At 37.4% G+C, this 23,627-nt stretch overlaps 2 protein-coding genes across 2 annotated transcripts; both read right to left on the bottom strand.

Annotated features, from left to right (window-relative positions):
- Positions 1-9,318: 9,318 nt before the first annotated feature.
- Positions 9,319-10,332, bottom strand: TAAR5 (trace amine associated receptor 5). Its single transcript, XM_019732709.3, has one exon. It carries the CDS (start codon positions 10,330-10,332, stop codon positions 9,319-9,321), a length of 1,014 nt encoding a protein of 337 aa, XP_019588268.3.
- A 6,207-nt stretch (positions 10,333-16,539) lies between these two features.
- LOC109447940 (trace amine-associated receptor 4-like) lies at positions 16,540-17,635 on the bottom strand. The gene has a single exon (XM_074334008.2). It carries the CDS (start codon positions 17,581-17,583, stop codon positions 16,540-16,542), a length of 1,044 nt encoding a protein of 347 aa, XP_074190109.1. The 5' UTR covers positions 17,584-17,635.
- Between the last annotated feature and the right edge of the window lie 5,992 nt (positions 17,636-23,627).

Genomic DNA, 23,627 nt, shown 5'->3' with positions numbered 1-23,627 from the left:
ACTCAATCAACGTTTAATTATTATTAATTGTTACCATTATGACACTTTAGGAAAAAATTGTAAACAATTTCCTAAATTCAGAAAGCATTTAACTTCAACTACATCTGTTGCAAATTTGCTTTGGCCACAAAAGATTTCTTGTCTTGCAATTTATCAAATATCTTTTACTCCCTGGCCTTGCTACAGAAGCTATACCTCTTTGTCAAGTGAGTGAGACGTGTGTGATGTGTTATTTATTAGTTCCCTTTTCCTACCCACCCTCCAAGACTGAGGAGTAATGACACTAACCCCCAGGACGCACAGGCAAACCCCATATCCCAAATCATCTAACGTGCAGTCCCTGGAGTGCACATGTGAACAGGGAGAAGACACTTGTATTTATAATGTCCACTTAAGATATAGTGTTTGGTGTAGAACAGCCGCAGTAGTAAATCCCACAGGGATGACTTTACAAAGGAAAATGAGAGAACACTCTTACACATAAACAAAAATGCAAAAAATCCCAAAGAAACTTTTACAAACTAAAGCCAGCAATATATAAAAAGATGACACATCATAATTGGCATCTATGATACATCCATTCTTGGCATCCAAGAATGGAAGTTTGCTTTAATGTTAGAAAGTCTATCAATTTAATTCTATTTAAAGTCTATAAAGTCTATTCATTTAAAGTCTATTAATTTAACTTCAACAGATTAGAATTTTATGATTATCTGATGAAATGCACCAAAAGCATTTGATCAAATTCTAAATGTACTCATTACTAAAATGAAAAAGTCTTAGCAGCCAAAATACAGGAGAACTTTTGTACGTATGAAGTTCTGTAAAAAAAAAAAAGGCGCGGGGCTATCACATATGATAACACTTCATAGCGAAATTTGAGTGTATTCTTTGTAATATGAGTAATAAGGCAGAGAGGCTTCAGTAATCAGAAGATGCAGGGGGCCTTAGTCCTCACAAGACATCCATAAACCCAACTATATTCCAGTTTCTGTTACTGTCTCTGAGCAACCAGCAGACACACATAAATTCAATCAGCCTTCTTCTAAGAATAGTTAGTATCTCACTTGTAGGTCTGCTTCACCATGCAGAGACAGGGGGTAGCAGACAATAGGAAGACAGGGAATTCTGCAGTTAATTTTAGTCACAGCAACACACACATAAAAAAAAGGCACAAAAAATGAACAAACAAACAAAACACCTGCTTCTATAGATTCCTGGCTCCCTCCATCATCAGAACCTAATTTCTAGAGTCTGTGATGGGCTCATAATTCAAAGCCCAAAGTCTGATTTCTATTGTATTGAAAAGGGTATTCTAACCCTTTAGTGTGACCTGTGAGATTTTGAATAGTCTTAGCAAAACTCCCTACTTGCATCCTATTACATTCTCCCCCGGCTCAATATGCTCCAACCATGTTTCCCCACCCCCATCCTCTCACTACCTGCAATATCATGCCCCAGCAGCTTTGCACAGGCTGTCTCACCTACCTGCATCACTCTTTCCTCAGGTCTTCACAGAGCTGGCTCCTTGTCATCCTTCAGGCCACAGCTTTTACATGACTTCCTCAGAAAAATCGTCTTAGCTGAGGTTGATATCTCTCTTTTATTCTTTCATTTACCTGTTTTCTCATTGTCTTAATTGTGCTTACCAGAATTTGTTCTAACCTTATTTTTTTACTTGCGTTCTGTCTGTCTGTCTCTCCCAACAAAGTGCAAGCTCCATGAGGTCAGACACTTTCCTCAGTGTCACTATGAGTAAACAATGCAGTTTATATGGTTGTTTTGTTTCTCTGCTCCTTTGTTGTTGTTTGGTTTCAGTCAGGTGAGTGGGTAAATAACATAGAAATCCATTCCCCAGCATTGGGAGAATACACGGAAATGCATTTTTAAAAAGAATAAAATAGTGAGTTGGCCTTGTCTGAAGAATTTGTTGAATATGGCATTAAATCATTTCACATTTGGTGTTCAGCAAGGCTTTTCATTCTTAGGAGTCAGAAAATGGGGTCTAACCCTCCATATTTTTTATTTCAGCTATTGATTATTCCTGAGTCTGGTCTTATCCAGGAAACTGGACTTAAACACTCAACAATTGATGCACCGCCCTGCTTGAAATTCTGGTTTCTTTAGTGTTACTCAGTGTGCTGTGCTTTCAGGTTAAACCCACATTGTTTCAATCTAGAAATAAAAAATGTGTAACTGGAAGTCAAGGAAACTCCGTCCTTCTTAAGTCAAGAGCATATGGAAATGCATGGTCTCAGCAGTACAACTTTTAATGTTATTAGTGAAACCGTAAGATCTTGGATTGAAAATAAGAGAAGGGAATCACAGGTAGGCAGAACAAAGCCACCCTGCCCCCCAAGATCCGTGTCCTAATCCCCAGGACCTATGAATATGTTACCTTACATGGCAAATGGGACTTTTCTGATGTGATCTTGAGATGAGGAGATCATCCTGGCCTATCCACATGTGCTCAATGTAATCACAAGCGTCTTTATGAGGGAAAGAGGAAAGGAGGAGAGTCAGTGTGTCAGAATAGATGTGACAGTGGAGGCAGAGTTCAGACTGATGCCACCCTCTCCTGAATATCCAAAAAAAAATGAATATCAGATACATAAGTTATCATGATCCCAGAACAAAGTAAGTGTAGTGAAGTACAATCACAATACAAACAGCATACTTCAAAACAGCATGCTTTGAGTGAAAAGACTAAAAATAATATAAAAAATGTTGCCACCAGTTTTCTCTAGAGACTGAGAATTAGAGAGATTTTTTTCCCCTCTTCTGGGCTTCTTGGTATTTTCCAAATTTTCTGTAATGGATAACACTAATTTTATAATTGAAATAAATTATTTAAAAAAGAACAATAAAAATGTAAAAAGACACATTGTCTGTATGGTGTCATGTACATGAAATTATCCAGCTCTGTAGGCACTAACAACGACCAACAAGACACAGGCTGCAAGTCCTTCAAAGTGTGCTCCTGGGAAAGGGGCAGGCTGGTGTCACAGAAAGCTTCCGACGCTGCTGGAGGGCAGAGGTGGTTCAAGTCTCCGTTCTGTTCCTTGTTAACTTGGTGACCTAGGACAATATTCTGAACCTATCAGAGCCCCATCCCTTTGTAGAAAAGTTTTCAGTATTCAAGTTCAGTAAAGGTAGATTTTTTTTTTGAATAGTACATATGAATTTTTATTTATGTTCCTTCTTTGAAAAAATGTATTTCCCTGCCTTTTCTACCCCTTAAAAACTACCCATTTTTAAAGCCTAATTCAAAGGCCACACCCTATTTTAAGTCTTCGTGATTGAACAATTTATGGAGCACTGCCTGAGCCAGGTACGATGACAATTTATTCAACGTGATTACTTCACCTCATCTCCATAATGCCGTGGGGCAGGCATTGTCTCTGATGAGAAAACTGAGGGTATGGGAGGTAAATAATGTGGCCAAGATGACAGGAAAAGGATACAGTTGAAGCTGAATTTGGTCAGGCCCATCTGATTCCTTAGCCCTTAGTTCTGAATACTGATCCCTCAGAAATAAGACTGCTTATTTCGTCTCCCTCCTGAGTAGCGTAGCTCTTTGTTGTAACTTTATTAGGAACTGATTTTTATTCTGCCTCGTTTGTTCTTATTTGTAGTGATTTCCATGCCTTTGGACTAAAAGGCTTTTTAGTACAACAATGACATTTCAGGAAATTTGGATTCAACAGAGTTTAGCATCACACTGTCTCCCATAGTAGGTTCTCAATAAATGGTTGAGAAACTGAATAAAGTATCACATTTGAAATATTTGAGGAAATACTACACTACACTTCTCTGAACCTCAGCCTTGAGAAAGGTAGGTCAGGGCTACATACTTTGAACCTGCAGCAACATATGTAAGGCCCTCAGAACAATCCTGGGATTCTGTTCAGGACCCGCACACAGTGGGAATCTCCTAAGGCAGAAGAATTGAAGGGATATAGAAAAATATTTGTTTTTAAGAAAGCTTGCCCTGTGATTGCAATTATCCCAGGACGACTGATGTTACACCTCGTAATATACTTCGCTGACGTCAAACTGTGGAAATAGGGAAGGGGCACTTTCAAGACTGGCAGGTACTTTTACGTTGAGTTAAGAATGGGACAAAATGAAGGCAGCATGAGACAGACACTGGAACTTTGTGCATATTAGTCAATTTTTCAACAAAACACGTACATTTTCAATCGTTTACAACAACACACATTTGCTTTTTTTACCTGAGGGCTGCAGGATGACAGCAGCTCTGCTCCCATAGGCAGGTGAGCACATCTTCTCATTCTGGGATCCAGGCTGAAGGAGCAGCTCCTTTGGAGACAATCTGTTCTCAGGGTAGAAATTCAAGAGCTGGGCTCAGCCAGAGAATTACATGTAAAGCTTCTGTTTGAATGTGTATTGCCTTGATCAACTACGTCACATGGCCAAGCCCAATATCAGTGTTTCAGGAACATTAGCTCCTTCCAAGAGAGTAGGGAGCAGGGGAGGCTACAGTGTGAAAGGAGAATAAAATAGAGGTGAGAAGTGTAGAAGACAAAATCTCACCGGCATCATGTGGTAGGGCCGGGACCGAGGATGGTGCATCCTTTCTCTTTAATTATCAAAGCCTTCCCCTACAGTTCCAACTTTGCAGTCATTAGAGTTCCAGACAAAACTTATGTAAACGGTAAAACTCTGCGTATACGAAGGGGGCCTGATTCTCTTGCATACTTTGTGGGTCACTGTTAGTGTGACCTCTTGATTCCAGGTGCCCTCTGCAGAAATAACTGTATGGGACAGTATTCAGAAGCCATAGAAAGGGGTTTTGCTATGGAAATTGCCTGCTCAAAACCTTTGGTCATATAGATGATATATAGGTCACACATTTCTAGTTCTATACATATACACGTATACATTCATGCGCAGCACATGTTCACACATGCTGTACCTGGGTGAGCTGTAACCTGATTTGAGTCAGTTGTAAGAAAAAAACGTGATTAAGTTGGGAGATGTTTAGAGAAAAAATAGTGATCAGGTTCACACAAAACAAAAAGGGCCCATCTTGGAATTTGAAATCATGTTATTTTGTAGAACAGCATGTTTTTTAAAATACAAAAAATAATCAATCAATCAATCAATCAATCAATCAATCAATCAATCGAAGCAAGGACAAAAACACCAAGAAATAATTCTGCTTGTTGAGCTAGTTTCCCATGGAATGCTCTAGATGAAGATGAGTTTATGAGGCTGCAGACTATTGACTATTAATGGTGAGCTCTGAACGCCACTAGCTTCTATGCACATTTGATCACAAAGATGTCATGCTCAGAAAAGTGACCTGGTGTTCACCTTTAAAGGAGATTCTTTACCCAGGGTATCCATGAACTTATGTGGAAATATATTGTCCTTATATTCATTAATCTGTACTTGAAATTTAGCATTGTCTTCCATTTTGAATGTAGGCAAAAAATAAAAACAAAACAGTAATGTTTGCACTACCTCTGATTTTTGTCACCAATAGAAATCAATATTTTTGTATCACAGTATAGATCTTACAGATATCATGAGATTTCACTAATTGTCATCACTATTGTGAAATTACGACAGTTACTGCACCTGCCTCAGGTGGGCTTATGTAATGCTTTCATAAAGAAGCACAAACATGATTGTACAACAAAATTGGCTACTTGAAAGATATCTTGATAATTGTATTTCAATATAATTGTATTCCTTTATAATTCTGTTTTCTTTTTAATTCATCCACTTAAAAGTCTTGTCCTGAAACAGGGTCCATGGTCATTACCGAAGTGCCAAAGGAGTTCATGGCAAACAAAACTAAGAACTCTTGCCTTAAATGTAGTTAATTCTCATGCAGCAAAAGAGAGTGAGGAAAGACAATTATCCAGAATAGTTAAGTATCACCATGGACATTCTACTCACAACTTAGGGGAATATCATTGAACATAGGTTTTCATTTGTCCAAGAATCTAAACAGATTTTCCGGGTGCAACAGCTTTGCTTCTTACATCCTATTCTCACGTCATGGACGATGAAGGAGCTGGGCATCAAATCCCAGGGTTAGGAACCTGACTTGTGAACCCATCAGCTCCTGCTCCCCTTTGTGGTATACACCAAAATAGTGATTCTTGTTCTTACTCCACTCTGGTTCATTGGTGATATGAACATTGTGCCATGATACTCATGTTCTAGTGCTTTCTATGATTCACTAGAAGCTGAAGTCTCCTACCTGCTTTTGAAGTTTAGTCCTAATCTCTTGTTAATTATCATTCCAGTTTCCTCTAATATCTCAGAGATATAGTAGATATGTCAGGGCTTTCAAGTAAGAAGAGAATAAATGACCGAACTTCTGTGTGCCTCATCTGTAATACAAGGTTGGTCATGTCCACCCTGCAGGTTTTGTGGGCAGTAAGTGAGATGCTTAGGTTCTCAGCAAATATTAGTTTCTTCCCTTTCCATCCTTCCCTTGCCTCTATCCTGGAACCTCTCTTGGCTAATGCAACCTTCTCCCTCTAACAGAAAACAGTAAGATGTGAAGGATGTGGAATCATTTCCTGCTCCTGTGAAAGCGACTAACATGAAGAACTGTCCACCTTTCGAAGTATCTGAGTGTTCTTACTTCCAGGACAGACAGGCCATGCCCAGTGTATTGGAAATAGGTGTGGGTTTTTTTCTAGGAAGGTAAGTGGGAAATGTGCTTTTTAAAGTAATGATTGACTTATATTTTGCAAATTATATTTATTGCTATATTTAAGACAAAGTGTTCCCAGTTCATTAAGGTTTCAAAACTACATATACTAGGACAAATTTTGATTTATAATTAATCTGTTATTTTATTATCTGATGATGCTAATAAGCTACATGGAAAAGAAAGAATAATAACTTCTAGAGAAAAATTAAGGATTAAGAAAAACATTGAAAAATATGTTTGCATTTTTCAAAATTAGAAATAAGAACTGAAGTCAAGAGAAGTTATTTCTCTAGCAAAAAAAAGAACAAACAAATCTATTTCAGCCAGCCAACTTCATTGGCTGAAAAAAGACAAATATGACTTTACTTCTTTATTTACTGAGATTGATATATTTATGTCTGTATCTTTATCTATAACTACACCGATCTATACATCTGTACTCCAGAGACCACGAATTAATTTAAAAATAAGTTTTCCAAGCAAACAATTATTAATCTGAAGAAAAAACAAAGCTAAGTAAGAAATGTGGAAGTAGAGTGACTAGAGACATGAAAAAAAGATTTAAGAGATTAAAAAGAAAGCAGAAGGAAATGTACATAAAAGATGTAAGTACTTTACTAGTAATAGCTCCTGATAAACATTTAGTTCAATTCTGAGTAAGCATGTGGCATAGGTACTTGTTTTTTCCAAAGAAAATCGTATACTGGGTGTCCCTGGAAAGATAGTAGTTCTAAATTGCATAATTAAAAAAAGGGGGGGGGAGAAATATTAAAATGGTGAGATGTGGTTCATTATCACTAACCAACAAAGAAGTATTACAAGAAATATTAAGGTGACTTCTTTAAGAAGAAGAAAATATCAAAAATATGAATAATAAAATGGCAATAACTACATATCTATCAACAATTACTTTCAATGTAAATGGATTAAATGCTCCAAACAAAAGACATAGGATGGCTGAATGGATAAGAAAATAAAACCGTTACATGTGCTACCTACAAGAGACTCACTTCAGATCAAAAGACACACAGCCTGAAAGTAAAGGAATGGAAAAAGATATTGCATGAAAATGGATATGAAAAGAAAATCTGGAGTAGCAATTCTTATACCAGACAAAATAGGCTTTAAAATAAAGGCTACAACAGGAGACAAAGAAGGACCCCATAATTCCACCTGTGAGTATTTATCCTAATAAATCCAAAACACTACTTCAAAGAGATGTGTGCATCCATATGTTTATTGCAGCATTATTTACAATAGCCAGGATATGAAGGCAAGCTGGGTGTCCATCAATGCATGAATGGATAAAGAAGCAATGATTCATACATAGAATGGAATATTACTCAACCATAACAAAGAAAGAAACCTTGCCATCTACAACAACATGAACGGACCTAGAGGGTACTGTGTTGAGTAGAGTAAGTCAGACAGAGAAAGACTAATGCAATATGAATTCACTTATGTGTGGAATCTAAAGAACAAAACAAACAAACAAACAAAACAGAAAACATTTTGATGGTTGCCAGATGGGAGGAGAGTTAGGAGGATGGGTGACAAGGGGAAAGCATTAATAAGTATAAATTTGTAGTTACAAAATAATCAGGGAGATATAAAGTACAGCATAAGGAATATAGTCAATAATATTGTAATAACTATGTATGGTGTCAGGTGGGTACTAGATTTATCGGGGTGATCATTTCATAAGTTATATAAATGTCTTAGCACTATGTTGTACACTTGAAACTAATAAAATATTATATGCCAACTGTAATTTTAAAATAAAAATAATTTAGAAAGGGAAGAAATACTAAAATAATGAGATGTGTCTTATTATCACTTTTATTTTTGTTATTTTTGTGTGCAATATATTCCACATAGTTTCAAGTTTCTATTATTAAAGAAAAAGAAGAAAATATTCCTTTAAAAATATAGCACATTTACTCAGTGATCATTGAAATAGACAAACCTGGCACACAAACCTGTTTGACTGCTGGCTTTCAAGGAGACAGTGATTCTAAAGGGAACATTTTTAAAATGTTCCAAACACTTGATTATGAATATGAAAAATGATGTGAAATTAGGATTCAAACAATGTTTCCCCACGTTAGATTATGTGATATTTGAGCTTAAGGACACCTTAGGAAGTGAACAGCACAAGCCCCTAATTTTCTAAATGAGGAAACTTGGTGATAGGGGAGGGATTCAAAGATTGCTGAAGTCGTTTCACCCAGCTCTGTCAGGTGGCAGAACTAAGACAAGAATTCAGAAATTCTGACCTCAGTGCTCTTTTTCCTCCACCTCTGTCTCTTAGTTGTCTCAAGGAAGTAATGAATGAGAAGCTGAATGTTTTCAGAGTCTTAACTTATCCAATGAATATGTACATGGCTTCACTCTCTCCTTTTCCTACATTCTACTATAGAAACATTGAATGAGAAGAGTGCTATAATCTCTTTCCAAATTAAGAAGTTGATTTTTCCCCCTCCACTTAAGCCCGGCTGCCCTGGAAGCATGCCCACAAACTCAGGATACCACACCACCCATTGCCACAACACCACTCATCCTTCCTACGAGGCTCCCCTGCTTGCCTAAGTTCGGTTAAAAAAAAAAAAAAAAAAAAGTCATTCTTGGTACAAATCAATGGTGGATGTCCGAGGTGAGAATATCTCCTGATTCAGGATGAGTTTCAGTGCCTTCCTGAACCACCGGTAGGAAAAGACATAGATGATTGGGTTGCAGGCCGAGTTGAAGTAAGCAAACCAGATAAAGATGTCAAAGACCAGTGGTGGCGTGATGAAGTTAAGGAGGCTGTCCACCAGTGTGTCGATGGTAAAGGGAAGCCAGCACAAGAGATAAATGCCCACAGCAATGCCCAGGGTTTTGGCAGCTTTTCTTTCACGCTTGGCAGCCCCAGCAAGGCTTTTGCTGAAGGCACTGATCTGCTGGACCTGCCTGGAAGCAACCACGAAGATCTTTACATACAAGCTGATCATGATCAAGCAGGGGAAAAAGAACATGGGGAAGTTTAACCAGCCCCAAAACTTATTGAACAGCAGCTGGCAACTGCCCACACAAGGCATCTCTTCCAGCCACTGGCTGAGCCCTCTCTCTACTACATCTGTGTAGACAAAGAAGGCAGTGTAAGCTGCTGGCATCCCCCACCCTGCCAGGATGTACCTAAGAGCCACCCTACCTGTGAACTTGGAGGGATAGAGCAGAGGCTCACAGATGGCACAGTGGCGGTCAATGGAAATGAAACAGAGATGGAAGATGGAGGTGAGGCAGAAGAGGGTGTCCAAGTAGGTATGCAGGCGGCAGAGGGAGTCTCCAAAGAACCAGCAGCTTTCCACTGAGCGAATCGTGCTGAGGGGCAACACCAGCAGACCCAGAAGCATGTCAGCCAGGGCCAGAGAAAGCAGCAAGAAGTTGGTGGGAGTGTGAAGAGCTTTGAAGTAGGACACAGCGAACACCACAAACAAATTTCCCAGGACTGTAATAATTGTGCCTGCTGCACAGATAAGGTAGATGGTCAGCTGGATGCCCAGAGGACGGACTGTCCTGGGGCAAGACCCATTCACCTGGTAGCAAAACGCCAGGGGGTGTTCTTCAGCACCTTCGTTGAGGGCAGCGCTCATTTATGGTTTCTACTCTCCCTCTCGCTCCCTGGGAACTGGCCACCTGTTCCACAAAAAAAAAAAAAAATTATCTGCTGAACAATTAGAAAGTGAGATCTGGAGAACTAAAGGTCAATTTGGAACCTAGTACGATTTCCCTAGGTACTGAATAAAATGCACCCTGAAAATCAAATGCAACATGGAATACAAGGTCTCATACGAGTTACTTCTGCTAATCCTGGTTTGTCTGACTGGGCACTTTGCTTTTTTAATTAAAAAATATTGTTTTTATTCTATGACACCTCTATGCTTCCTAATGAAAACTAAACTTTCTTGATATCCTGACAATTTCCCTCCTTCTCTTTCTTTTAAAATAGTTTTTCTTTACATTCTCTACATATACTGCCTCCCCATCACATTTTTGGAAAGCATTTTCTACATATTTATTATTATTATTATTAGTTTCAGGTGTACAAAACAATGTAATAGTTAGACATGTATACCCCTCACGAAGTGATAACCCCCTCCCCCAGTCTACTACCTCTCTGACATTGCACACAGCTGTTACATTTCCACTGTCTCTATTCCTTATTCTGTACTCTACTTTTGTGACTATATATATATATATATATATATATATATATATATATATGAAATTATAGTTGACATTCATTATTATTCAGCTTCAGCTTCAGTTATACAGTGCAGTGATCAGGCATCTACACCATCTCTGAAGTGGTCTCCTTATAAGACAGGTGTCCGTCTGTCTACAAAATCTTTACAACATTATTGATTATATTCCCCAAACTGTCTCTTGTAGCCCATAAGATTGGCTGGGCACTTTTGAAACTAGTGTACACATTATCCTTAAGGAAAAAGAAGACCAACATGAGCCAAATGTTTTCCCAAAGAAAAAATTAGCTATTTCACAGCAAATTTTATACAGTTATTAAGAGGGTGTCTCTTCCATTTTGCTAGGTTACTTTTTGTTAAGTGTAAAGTGAGATTAAAGTTATGAGTTTGAAATAAGTGAAGAATTAATTCTTGTTCATAAATCACTTGGGTAAATAGTAACTTCTGGCTCCTCTCTTCAAGAATTAAATAAATTGACAATAAAATCAACAAATTAAGCTTTTTAATTACATGTCAACTCTTCCCAACAAAATAATTCAATATATAAGTAATTGAAAGAATAAAATTGCCCGGTCTCAGTTTTGCATGCGGTCAATTTCAAAAGATAACACAGTATCCATACATCTTGGGAGAACTGATATGAAAAAGTATTTTATCTATCTTAACACTAGTCTGTAAAATTTTAAGCAAGTTCTAATAAATTGAATTCAGAGTTTCCAAGCTACTTACAGAAGAATCAGAATCAATTGTGGAAAGAAGTCCTTTTTGTAGCAAGTAGACATAGGTATGTAGAATCGTCTTCCATCTGCAAAGCTGACAGATGTGCAATCAGTAATGATTTTATACTCCAAATAGAAACTACTCCTCTATGGGGTATGTTATGCAAATGAGCACTGAGTGAGTACCAAGGGACCTAGTTTGCACTATTCACAGGTCTCAGTAGTTTAACATTCCTTCTCAATACAGAATCATCACTTATCCCGCTAATTAATTAGAGATGGAAGTTAAAGACACTGTATTGATATAGGCTTTTGTTTAACATTTTAGTGAGTTCCACATACCCCTTCTGCTTTAGGATGATTTGTGTACATTTCTCTCAACAAGAGAAATAATTGAGAATAATTGATCATAAGTCCTTTGGTTTGTGACCCCCACACTGAATTCATCATGATGTCTTTTTTAAGCTCTATGTTTTGTGTTTTGTGCTGGTTAAAGAAATCACAGTAGATGAAACAGTTCACCGGACAGAGAAGAGTTAGATTCTTTTTCTGCCATTTCCCAGATCATCACTTATCCTCTTCTTCCCTCTGTCTCTTCATTGGTAAGATAACCTACAATTAGACTCATATGTCTTTACCTCACAGGGATATTATCAAGGAAAATGACACACTGAATCATATTCTGTTCTCCCTGTTTCTTGGTATCTAACCTCCAGAAGATGGAATGCCTCTTGATGAAATCATTTCACAATATAAGTCAAACTGATGTTGCAAAAATGACAGAATTCTAAAGGCAACGAAGGACTACATTTGCCAGCAGGGCCTGTAGGAGAAGGCAGGACAGGGTCAACACAAATGAAAAAAGTTGGCGTGCACCTCCCCCTTCTCCACAAAACCCTGGGTAAACCCAGAGGTAACTGCTTAAAACTTGTCTTGTACCAAGTCAGTGTACATGGAAACAGATTTCTGACGCCAGAATTTTATCAGACCAGGAAGGACCGTGCATTCATGACATCCCTTACTTTACAAAGCATAATCCACATGCAATCAGCCAGGAACTCCATGGCTGTAAATCTAATCTGACCAAGAATCTGTGAAAAATAGGGACAAAGGACAAATGTCTTACAACTGGAATAAAGTCTGAAAAAATAAAATTTCAAAAGGTTTTTGGTTTGGGGATATATATCCAACCTGAAATGCAATAGGCATAGTTCTGCTTCAGTGCTTTGTAATGAGGCCTTTATTAAACCTGACGACACCTTCCTTTGGCATAAAATGCAGACAGCCTTCGCTAACTCCAAAACCAGGCTAAATTTCCTCTTCCATAGCCCCTTAACTTCCTGCAGTGTAACTGAGTGGCTGTGGTCTCTTCTATTAGACCACAAGCCCCCTGAGACTAGGATTTGAGTTTTATTCATCTCTGAACTACAAGCACTTAGAACAGCCCTTGACACATAGTAGATGCTCAATAAGTGTTTGTTGAACTGAGTAGTTTTTAATACAGAGAGCAAGATGTCCTCGTCAGTCATCATCCTCCTGAGATAATGGCTACTCTGTTTAACCTGGATGAATGCTGGAAAGAAGAGCATTAGATTAGGAATAATGATGGGATGATTCACTTTTCCTTGCATTGACCTGGGAAGAACATGTGGAGCTCTTTTGAGAAACAACTGAGCTGATGTTCACCAATGCCCTTCGTGAATTACAAAAGCTCTTTGTTAAGGTAAGGAATGATTCTGACTGCAGCAGACATCCCACCTGCTCCTTTATTTCTCCTCCATTTAGCTCTGCTCTTAGTGAGCATAAGAAAATGCTGGTCTACAAAAGGACCAGCCCATGGCCTCGGATATTAAGTCACACATCCTATGTTATTTTTGAGGATCAAATGAGAAAGTGAGTAAGTGCTGAATGACCGGCTTCCTTTCCTATTCAGTCCCTCAGATTGAGTAGCACAAATATTTCTGTCGAATTCCCAAAGAGGAAGGGAGACTCATCACTAAAAACAAACTGTAAAATACTCCTGTCATCATAAGGTGGTCTATTACCCCATCAGACCCTGGGAGGAGGTCAAATTTGGCCTGAAGCCTGAGGAACTTCTCCTGTTCTTTTGATTCTTCAAAATAAAGGAGTAGCTTAGCTTCTGAATGTCGCCTTCAAGATTAGCAGCAGAAGAAATCTCCTGCAGGATTAAACTACTGCAACAGAAGAGAATAAACCAATACGCTGCTAAGCATCTTAAAAACCCAATTCTGATTTCAAACAGTGTCCTGTGGTAACAGTAATTTCCTGAAACATCTCAGGGCCTAAATATGCTATATTCAAATTATCAAATTGAGAAGATATAAATATTCAATAGAACACATAGATCAAGAGGGTATTGGGAATGCCCAACTGAATTGAGATATTATAAAAGGTGTTTTGGAGTCCTGAGTAGTTTCCCAAAGCAAGGGTAAATTCAAAACCACAAAAAAAGGTTCATAAAAGCATTTAGGATATATATATATATATATATATATATATATATATATATATATATATATATATATATATATTTGAATATCAGAAATCTTAGGATTAGATGTCATTGGCCAGGTCAGAGAATGGAGTGGGTTTGGTTAACCAAACATTCTGTTACTACTATAAGAATTACAAAATAAAATACACTTAACATCAAAATTTATTGCAATGTTAACAAATTTTCTCTTTGCAACCTACCAGTATCTTAAGATTACTGTTATGAAAAGCAACCTTACTTCCTACAAAAAGAGGTAAACATTAATGAATAAATTGCTCCAACCACATATAAACAGATTCTAAGTTTGTGAGTATGAGTTCTTCTGGAAGAGTTCATCTGTTGACGATCTCTATTAAAAACATTTCCCAATCTGTCAATGCATAGGATAGTGAACATTATTTCTACAGGACCAAACCTTTCTATAAAGAACTTGGGCTATTGACATATTAGGAAAATGAAAGGGAAAAAAAAAGAAAAGAAAAGGAAGGGGAGACCTAATTTGTATCCTCAGGAAGTTCACTATGTGAGCATGAAAGCTTCATTCTGAATCTTGCAAATGTTTTGCAGTTGGTGAGTCATATTTCACTATGTACCTCTGCTGGCACTGTCCCAAGGTTTCCTAGCACATTGTGCACAGATGTCCAAAGCTCATTAGAACAATAATTAAATTCAGTTCAATTACTTCTTTACAAATAGGCTCTTTCCTCCATCTTTCTTCCCAAGAGAAGAAGCTCCAACTGCCCAACATCCTTTGTTGTATATTGTTTATTTCTGTACATTGGAGTAACTCCCATTTTCCTCCAAGATTTAGTTTTAGTTATCCAGTGAATGTGTTCAGAGATTTTTCTGGGAAAGCCATCATGCCAAGCACTGTAGAATACCAAGATAAAACATATAAGGATATAGTCTCACAAAAAGGAACTTTCAGTCTAGATGAGGAAGTAGCACACGAGGGTACACCCAACCCTGATACCGAGCAGGAGTCAGAACACACAGGTTTTCAGTGGTTGGGTGGGCAGCAAAGGAAGACGCCGGATATGTTGAGCTTGAGATCTTCGTGGAGCATCCACAAAGATACTTCACTGACAGTAAAATGAAGAACTCAAATTTGGGGGAAATGATCAAGCTGAAGATAAAGATACTTGAGAGAAATATATGAAGAGATGGTCATTGAAGCTGTGAGATTAGATGAGAGTAGAACAGGGTTTCTCAGTCATGGCACTCTCGAAGTTTCGGGCCAGATAATTGTTTATTGTGGGGGGGCTGTTCTTTTCATTATAGAATGAATGGTTGGCAGCATGCCTTACTTCTACCCGCTAGATGTTAGTATGACTCCCTCCCTGGCTGTAACAACCCAAAGTGTCTCCAGACATTGCCAAATGTCCCCAAAGGGCAAAACTGTCTCTGGCTGAGAACCACTGGATTCTCAGAGAGACAGAGAAATGTGAAGGATGAAAAGAAGACTATAAAGAACAAAATTTGGTGAAATAAGTTAATGGAGTAAAAGAGGGAAGAGTGAGACAAAAGAACACAGAGAAGAGACAATAAATATTAGCTTAAACCTCTGGGGGAGGGAAAGAATTGCAGTTTGTGAATGAAGCTCAATCTTGGTGAATAGTTAGTATGTGTGCGCGCACACACACACAGATGGACATACCACTTGTATGTATACATGTAGGCCACATGTATGTGTAGATAAAAAGTATAAATTGAAAAAATATGTATATTTCTAAACTCTTTCTTTATCCATTCTTCCCATTTAATAAAACAGTCAAATTTTATCAAAATATTGCAAATCGCACATCAACTCCTTTTGAAAGAGGTTTAAGCCAGAACCAAGAAAATTGAGAGTAAATACAACTGTCTGCTTTTTATTCTCCTTCTATGCTATTCACATACTCTACAATTCAGGCTCCCAGTGTTCTCATGCTCTCACCACTCCCTCAAGATATAACAATAATCTGAAAATAGACTTAGATAAACTCTACGTGGCTGTCAATGAATGTGAAGACCAACTGTGTTTCCTCTTCTGCTATTTACAAGAAAAAAAAAAGTAGAAGATCCCTATTTGATTTAAGCCAAAGGAGTGAAATTTTAAATCTCTGATTTTGGATATTCAGGAATCAGCAAGCCATGGAATAAGCCTTCTTATTGGAGGTACCTTCCACAGAACCCTAGGAATTAACCACTTTGGTAGCTCTGGGATACCCAGAAGACTAGATCTATTGTGCCTACTTAGGTGTCTTTTATACCAACTAGAAAATCTCCTTATCTGGCCTGTCCATACTATCCTACCTTTGGGTGGAAAAAGCATCCAAGGATCCCTACCAGAAAATAATCTTAGAGAATGGAGAGCATTGCCTAAGTATGTGCAGGAAATAAGTTTAGGGTGGAAGAGTCAGGGCAGAAGATCATTCCTGTGACAATCATACTCAATGCCTTGCGAAACCAAGGATAAAACATGCCATATATAATGGGATTAAAAGTGGAATTGAAGTAACCTAGCCAGAGGAAGATATTGTACAAACCTTCAGGAGTTGTAAAATTAATGAAAGGGTCTGTGATCGTCAAGACAAAAAAGGGCAGCCAGCACAATACAAACACTCCCATGACTATGCTTAAAGTCTTGGTGGCCTTGTTTTCTTTTCTGGATGACACCTTCATTTTGTTCTCTGACCCAACCTGTTTTATCATAGGACCCGTGCCGATTTGCTTAGCGTGCTTCCTGGCTACAGTGAAAATGTGTATGTAAATCCCCACCATTACTGTCCCAGGGAGAAAGAAAGCTATAAATGAGGCCAGAACCCCCCAAAGTTTGTTAAATATCAACACACACAAACCTGTGCAGTCAATGGCTGCAACAAAATCTTCTGCACCAATTATGTTTAATTCTGAGAACACCAGACCAAAGGCAAAAAAGATTGGAATAGACCAACTGATGAGCAGAAAGACCTCTATGACAGGGATGGTAATTGTTGTGACATAATGCAAAGGGTCACAAACAGCATAGTAACGGTCTACTGAAATGAAGCAGAGGTGAAAAATGGAGGTGGTACAGAGCATGATGTCACAGCAACTGTGGACTTTGCAAAAGAGGTCTCCAAAGTACCAGCAGGAGTCGATGGACCTGATCATGCTGAAGGGCATGACCACACAGCTCAGTAGAAAGTCAGTGGTGGCCATGGAGAGGATCAGGAAGTTGGTTGGAGACTGGAGCTGCTTGAAGTGGGTGATGGAAATGATCACAAGCAGATTGCCCAGCATGGTCATCACTATAGCACCAGTCATGACAATGTACATGACAGAGACACTCCACACAGACCTCACATTTCTAGGACATGAATTGTTAACCAAAGCAAAGCAAAGTTGTACTTCTGTGGGGTCCCAAAGATCGGGTAAATCCATTGTTTTTGTCCTGTGGGTACTATGAGTCTTTTGCAAAAGTAGTGTGCTCTTCTCCTTTCTGTGAAAAAAAAAAAAAAAAGAAGAAAAACATTAACAATTGTTGGCAGGGCAGCTTTTCAAAGAATTCCAGCTAGCTGCATTTTTCAATTCCAAGTCGTAATCCCTACTGACCAGGAGCACCTCTCCCCAAACTTTAATAAGCATATGACTCACCCAGAAATCTTTTTAAAAACACAGATTCTGAAGGGGAGGGCGGTGTGTTGTGGTTCTGAGGGTTTGCATTTCTCACCAGCTCTTTGGAGAATGCCAATGCTCTTAGTCTAAGGACCATCCTTCCACTAAGAAGGGATTAAAGATGAATGAATATTGTCACCCAACATCTAAGTAACTCAGTTAAAACCACCTAAACAACCAGGTGAATGCATGATCTGATTGCACTAATATGTAACTCTTACTCAGGATTCCATATCCACAAGGCAGTCAAGGATTTTCCCTTTCCACTATATTAATCAATTTGCTGGATAAAAGTCCCTCAAGAATTACCAGGATCTGTGGACTATTACCTAACGTTTAGCTTAAACAAGAATTATAATTTAAAGTCTTTCTCTTTCTTTCTCTCTCTCTCTCTCTCTCTCTCTCTCTCTCTCTCCCCCTCCCTCCCTCCCTCCCTCCTTCCTTCCTTCCTGTCTATCTGTCTAAAATTCTCTTGTGGGCATTTGCAAATGCTTTGGATCCTGCCACTTAATACATACTATTCAATTAAAGAAAACATTTTCTTTTCAGTGTAAACAATACCATTTTCAGAATTTAGAGCAAAAATGCAAAAAAATATTTCAAATGATAGATTCTATAAATTTTGTGGGTTATTTCCTTTCATTTAGCAGCTACATTCATGAATTTAAATTCAGGTTGAGGTCCTCTTGTTCACAGATTTCAAGTCTGACACTGGGAACAAATTTGACATAAAGATGTGCTCACTGTTTAAGTTGTTGCTTTATATAATTCATGCAATTGCTCTTAAAATGTGAAATTAATGAGTGTGACTCACCCAGAGTATGACATGGGTTTGATTTGTTTTTCCAGTGCTGGGGACTGGGTGTCACTCTGATGGCCAATGACAAGCATTTGTGAGATCTGAGGTCAGGTTGGAGAAGTGGACTTTGTCCTGAGAATAAATTAAAACTCACCGGTCTATTGGGAAAATGAATCTACAAGCACGTACTACCATATTTACTTGGAAACGATGTTAATGAGAATATAAGTACCTTTGAAAATAATACAGTATTTGCTACTATCGCTCAACAATTTTTTTTCCAGTGTGTATTATTTGAAATCTTAACATTATAGCACATTTTATTTGCTCTGGATATAGGAATTTAATTTCTCATATTAACATTTTTTAGATATATTTTCATTGTACTAATCAAATATTATGTAATTGAGTTGAACTTGAGAAATCAAAACATAGAAAAGTAAAATGTAAGAAGGACAAAGACTTACTTAAATTTTTTTTTTATAAATGTAGACCATCAATTTTGGAATACACAGCACAAATTATTTAACTACTTATCACTTGGTTTCTAAGCTCTAAGATATACTGAATATAACATAATCTTAAACACCTAATACTTCCTTTAATAAATTAACTTTATTCTGCCTTTTATCTTCTTTGCTTTTGTGAATTAATTTTTTTTCTTTAATTCTTTTTAAAAAATTGTTTAAAAACTATCTTTAAAGATAGCTTATAATTGCCACAAAATTACTTAGGCATTTGTCACTGTATATGCATAAACATAACATTCCTCATACAAAATAGTACACTCTTCAATACTTCATGGTATAATTTTTGGAGTTTTAAATTTAATTTTTGAAAACCTAATTCCTGAAAGCATTAATATAATTTAACCTCCTAGGTTTGTAAGGGAATTTCATTTATTTTATTTTATTTTGGGAAAAATATGATATGAAAGAGCTACTAGAAATTAATAGTATTAGCTCATGTTTCTGATCCATGTTTTTATATATATTAGGGAAATATTTAAACCTCAAAATGTTATATTAAAACAAAAAGATAGAGTAAGACACACATTTATTTAAAAAGTTATTACATGGGTGAATTAATAAGATGATGTTGAAGGCAATGGTACTTTTAAGCCCCTATCTTAAGCATTTGGCCAAAAATTATAAAAACAAATTAAAAAATGCACCTATGACTGCTGGTTTACTGCTCTACTAAAAAAGGAAATTGTCATGAAATTAAATACAGTTGGGTTTTTTCTGGTTATTTAAAAACTGAACCGAATAGACATTCTTATTCTTTGAAGGCTCACTTCCACAAAAGATATAGTAGTTTTTTAATAAAATAAAATAAAGTTAGTTAAGCCCTCTATGACATCTCACTTTTATCATGGGACATTGTTGTTACATCTTTTTTTTCTTTTTACCAATAACATTGTAACAAAGAACCAAATTAACCACAACATTGTAAACAATCACCCAATGAAAACACAGATAATTGTTAATTACTTTTGCCAGGAGGTAAATAGAAACATTTACTAACAATTCTGGAGAAGAGCAAGAGTTGCATTGTTTTTTATTTCAAATTTAGTTCTTTAAGGAGCAAGATTACAGAATACAGAAACAGACAGAAGGACTCTGAAATAATTTTGAAAATGTAAAAATTCCTCAGAATTTCTAGGAAAAAAATGAAAAAGGAATTAGGTAATAACTTTTTCTCAAATATTAAATACTTAAAATTCTATTAATGTGTATGTATTTCCCTCAAACAAGAAGGAAAATATTCAACAAGCTTAATAATGTGTTATAAATAAAATGGAAACATTAGGAGACGAAATATCATATCTGCTTTATCAGGCATGATTTTCTTCTCTTACTGGTGACGTAGCTCAGACACTCTACTCTGAAACTATTTCTATGAAAATAGTGCTTTTTGTCTTACTTTGATATATCTCACTCATACAACAGTTTCTGAGGTAAGGGAGATTATTATGAATTAGATTTAAGAAAGATCTGCTATAGGTGTTCCCCTAATTGCCTCTTTGGAATTTCAGTGATTTTTAAAAATAATCCAGATTTATTTTTATAGATCAGTATTTTAAGTTTGGTTCCTTTCAATAGGGAGAGAGAGAGAGAGAGAGAGAGAGAGAGAGAGAGAGAGAGAGAGAGACAGAGAGAGACAGAGAGAGAGAGAGAGAGAGAGAGAAATCTATTTGATCCTTTCCCCCTCTTAATATAGTCTCCTTTTGTTTACCAGAATTTCTTGGACTAAATAGGTATCTTGGAGCTAAAACCATTGAAAGGTGACTTACTGTTGTGCTCAAGTTCCTTACCATGTAAATGAGCATTATGCACCACTGCTTTCTTCCTTGCTGATTTCCCCCCACAAAACACACTTAGGCTCAAGCTCTTATAAGTAGGCTCCTGGCAGTCTGTGTTGCCATCAGTATTTATACACAAAATATGCCTCCTGAGTCTGCATTACTTGTGTCCTGCTTTTGACAGTGTGCCCTGTAACAACTTTCAGTGTACTGCCAGCAAAGAGATCACAGCAAGTCACCAGAGAATTAGCTCTGGGAGGATGAATCCATTATGTGCTAATCATCCCTATGACTTCAAAGGGATAACATGGGTTAGCTTCACACAAGGCCAAAGTGGAGCAAAATGAAATATGAAAGGAAGGACAGAGGGGAGGGAGGGAGGGAGGAAAGGAAGAAAGGAGAAGGGATGAAAGAACGGAGGGAGGAAGGGAAGGAAGGAAGGAGAAAATTTAGTTCAAATCCAACAAACGCTCACTCCACTTATTACCAAATGCTAGATATTTGCAGTGAGCTCTACAATCCCTAGTGAAAATTTGACTTGTCTATATTTTTCCCTTTGGATGCCATGTGCAGTGATATTCATTCACACCGTAGTTCATTGTCTATAATTTTCCAAATAAAGGTCTTAACCCAAATAAAAAGCAATAAGAACCATGTTTCAAGCTAACTGAGTGAAAAATGAAAATTTTCATCACCATGTGCTGGGGGAAAATAGCATGATGGCTCCAGAGGCAGAGCCTGAGAGAGAAGAGTCATGGAGGAAGATGGTATCACAGGCAAGGAACACAGGATTCCAAAGTCATTTTCTCTTTCTTTAAAAGTTTGTTAACCTCAGTTCATTTTAAAATTTTGTTTCACAAGAGATAACTTCCAATTCCTGGTAATGTTTCAAAGCCTCAAAATATCACTCGAAATAGGTGTTCCATTCAGTTTTGCAAATGTCAAAGCTATTATTGTCCAATTCAGTTTTGAGAAAAGTTTGGGAATTTGAAATGTTTCCTACAGTGGCCATTGATGTTCTAAACTACTTTTGATCAGATCAGTCCATTTAGTTAAGAATGCGCATAAGGAGGGACCATGGCTTTTACACATAAATTTGAGGTTTATCCTTCACCCTGTTCCTTGGGTATAAATTCCCACTTGACCTTGTTGGAGTCGGTTGAGTCTAATCTCTCTCCAACTACAAGAACCCCACTGTAGTAACCTCCCTTGAATACAGTCTGCCTTATCATCTTTAACAAGTTTCATAAAAAAATTTTTTCTAACACACACACACACACACACACACACACCCCATGATATTTTTAGAGTAGAGAGTAAATAGATCAGAAGTAGAGAAACACATGAGACTTTTAAAAGTAGGAACTGAGAGGAAGCTGAAAGTAGTAGAAGGATTACTAGACATGAAAAGCCTGTCGCTGCTGACATGGGGCCAGCCAATTTTAGCACCCTCCTCTCTGAAGGAAGAGGCATGGTTGGGTGGTGTCCCTGGTTCTGTGAGACCCTCAGGAAGAAGGAGCCTGGCAGTGCTTCTCACACCCTAATATTGTCCTGACACAGCCTACAATGCACACCTCGACCCCAGCACTTGGATTGGATTAGTAAATATCCTTTTGGTAAAATGAAAATACTTAAATTACGCATTTATCATGCACATTTGCTTCTCGACTAACAAGCACAGGGAATGCAACTGCAATGGGCGTAACGAGCAATAGTCCTTACTGAATCATATTGTCCTTCAAGACACAAGTGCACCCAGGTGATTTTCCAGAGTTGGATCCAGGACATAAGGTGTCAGGGTATATGGAGAGAAGGGCTTAGAAGAGAGACAGGAAGAGCCAAAATTAAATTTTCCCATTCAAAGTTTGACCTAAAGCTGAACTTAGATATAGGAACAGTTTGACTCCCTTCTGTTCCTTCTTTCCTCTCTCCTACAACTTAATCCCAGGTGTGAGGGAATATGATTTTTACGTATATGCATGTATATCCCAATCTATCAAATGAAAGATAGTTTCTGTTTGTCTCGCAAAGTTTCACAGAAATTTTACTGGAAGAATTTTCACCAGACGTTAATGATATATGTCATTCAATCATAGGCATTGTGGTGTGGATGAAATTTATTTGGTGGGACCTAGGCAACTTGCAGAGAGTGATAACAACAAGTACAAAAAGGGATTTTGTGATTACTGGTGAATGGTGTAGACACACCATGCAGATAAAGCAGCTAGAGACAGTGGAAACAGAAAGTCATTTCAAATATAAACCACCAAGTAAAAAGTCACCAGGATAAAAGCTTAAATTGTATATGATGGTATGTAATCAACTGCTTCTCCTATGGGCAACTCTTTCTAGTGAGCTTCAAGGTGTTAGGAAATAATTGAATAATTTATATGATTGTTAATAATTTTCCAAGCCAAATAGTAAAGTGGACTGTTAGTTGGTAGTAAAGACCAATCTTTTGTCACACTTCTTTGCATTCACAGATCATAATGATCTTCCCTTTTCTGAATTCCTAGAGTGGAATCAGAGAGGAATCAAAACCATTAGCACTTTATTTTCTTTCTTCCTATATTGGTCTTGATTGTCTCATGTGTATAACTTGAGGTCAATTCTGAACTGTTTTATATTTCTTTTGTATATTTTTCATACCAGGCAGAGGTAAGTGTTGATTGGCTACAGAGTGTACAAGTAGTAAGTGACTCATTG

The sequence above is a fragment of the Rhinolophus sinicus genome, chromosome 2 (genome assembly GCF_057876585.1).
Source record: "Rhinolophus sinicus isolate RSI-liver-muscle chromosome 2, RSI-T2T, whole genome shotgun sequence".
NCBI lineage: Eukaryota > Metazoa > Chordata > Mammalia > Chiroptera > Rhinolophidae > Rhinolophus > Rhinolophus sinicus.
The sequence above is the reverse complement of the archived record's forward strand: the minus strand, read 5'-3'. Positions and strand labels throughout refer to the sequence as shown.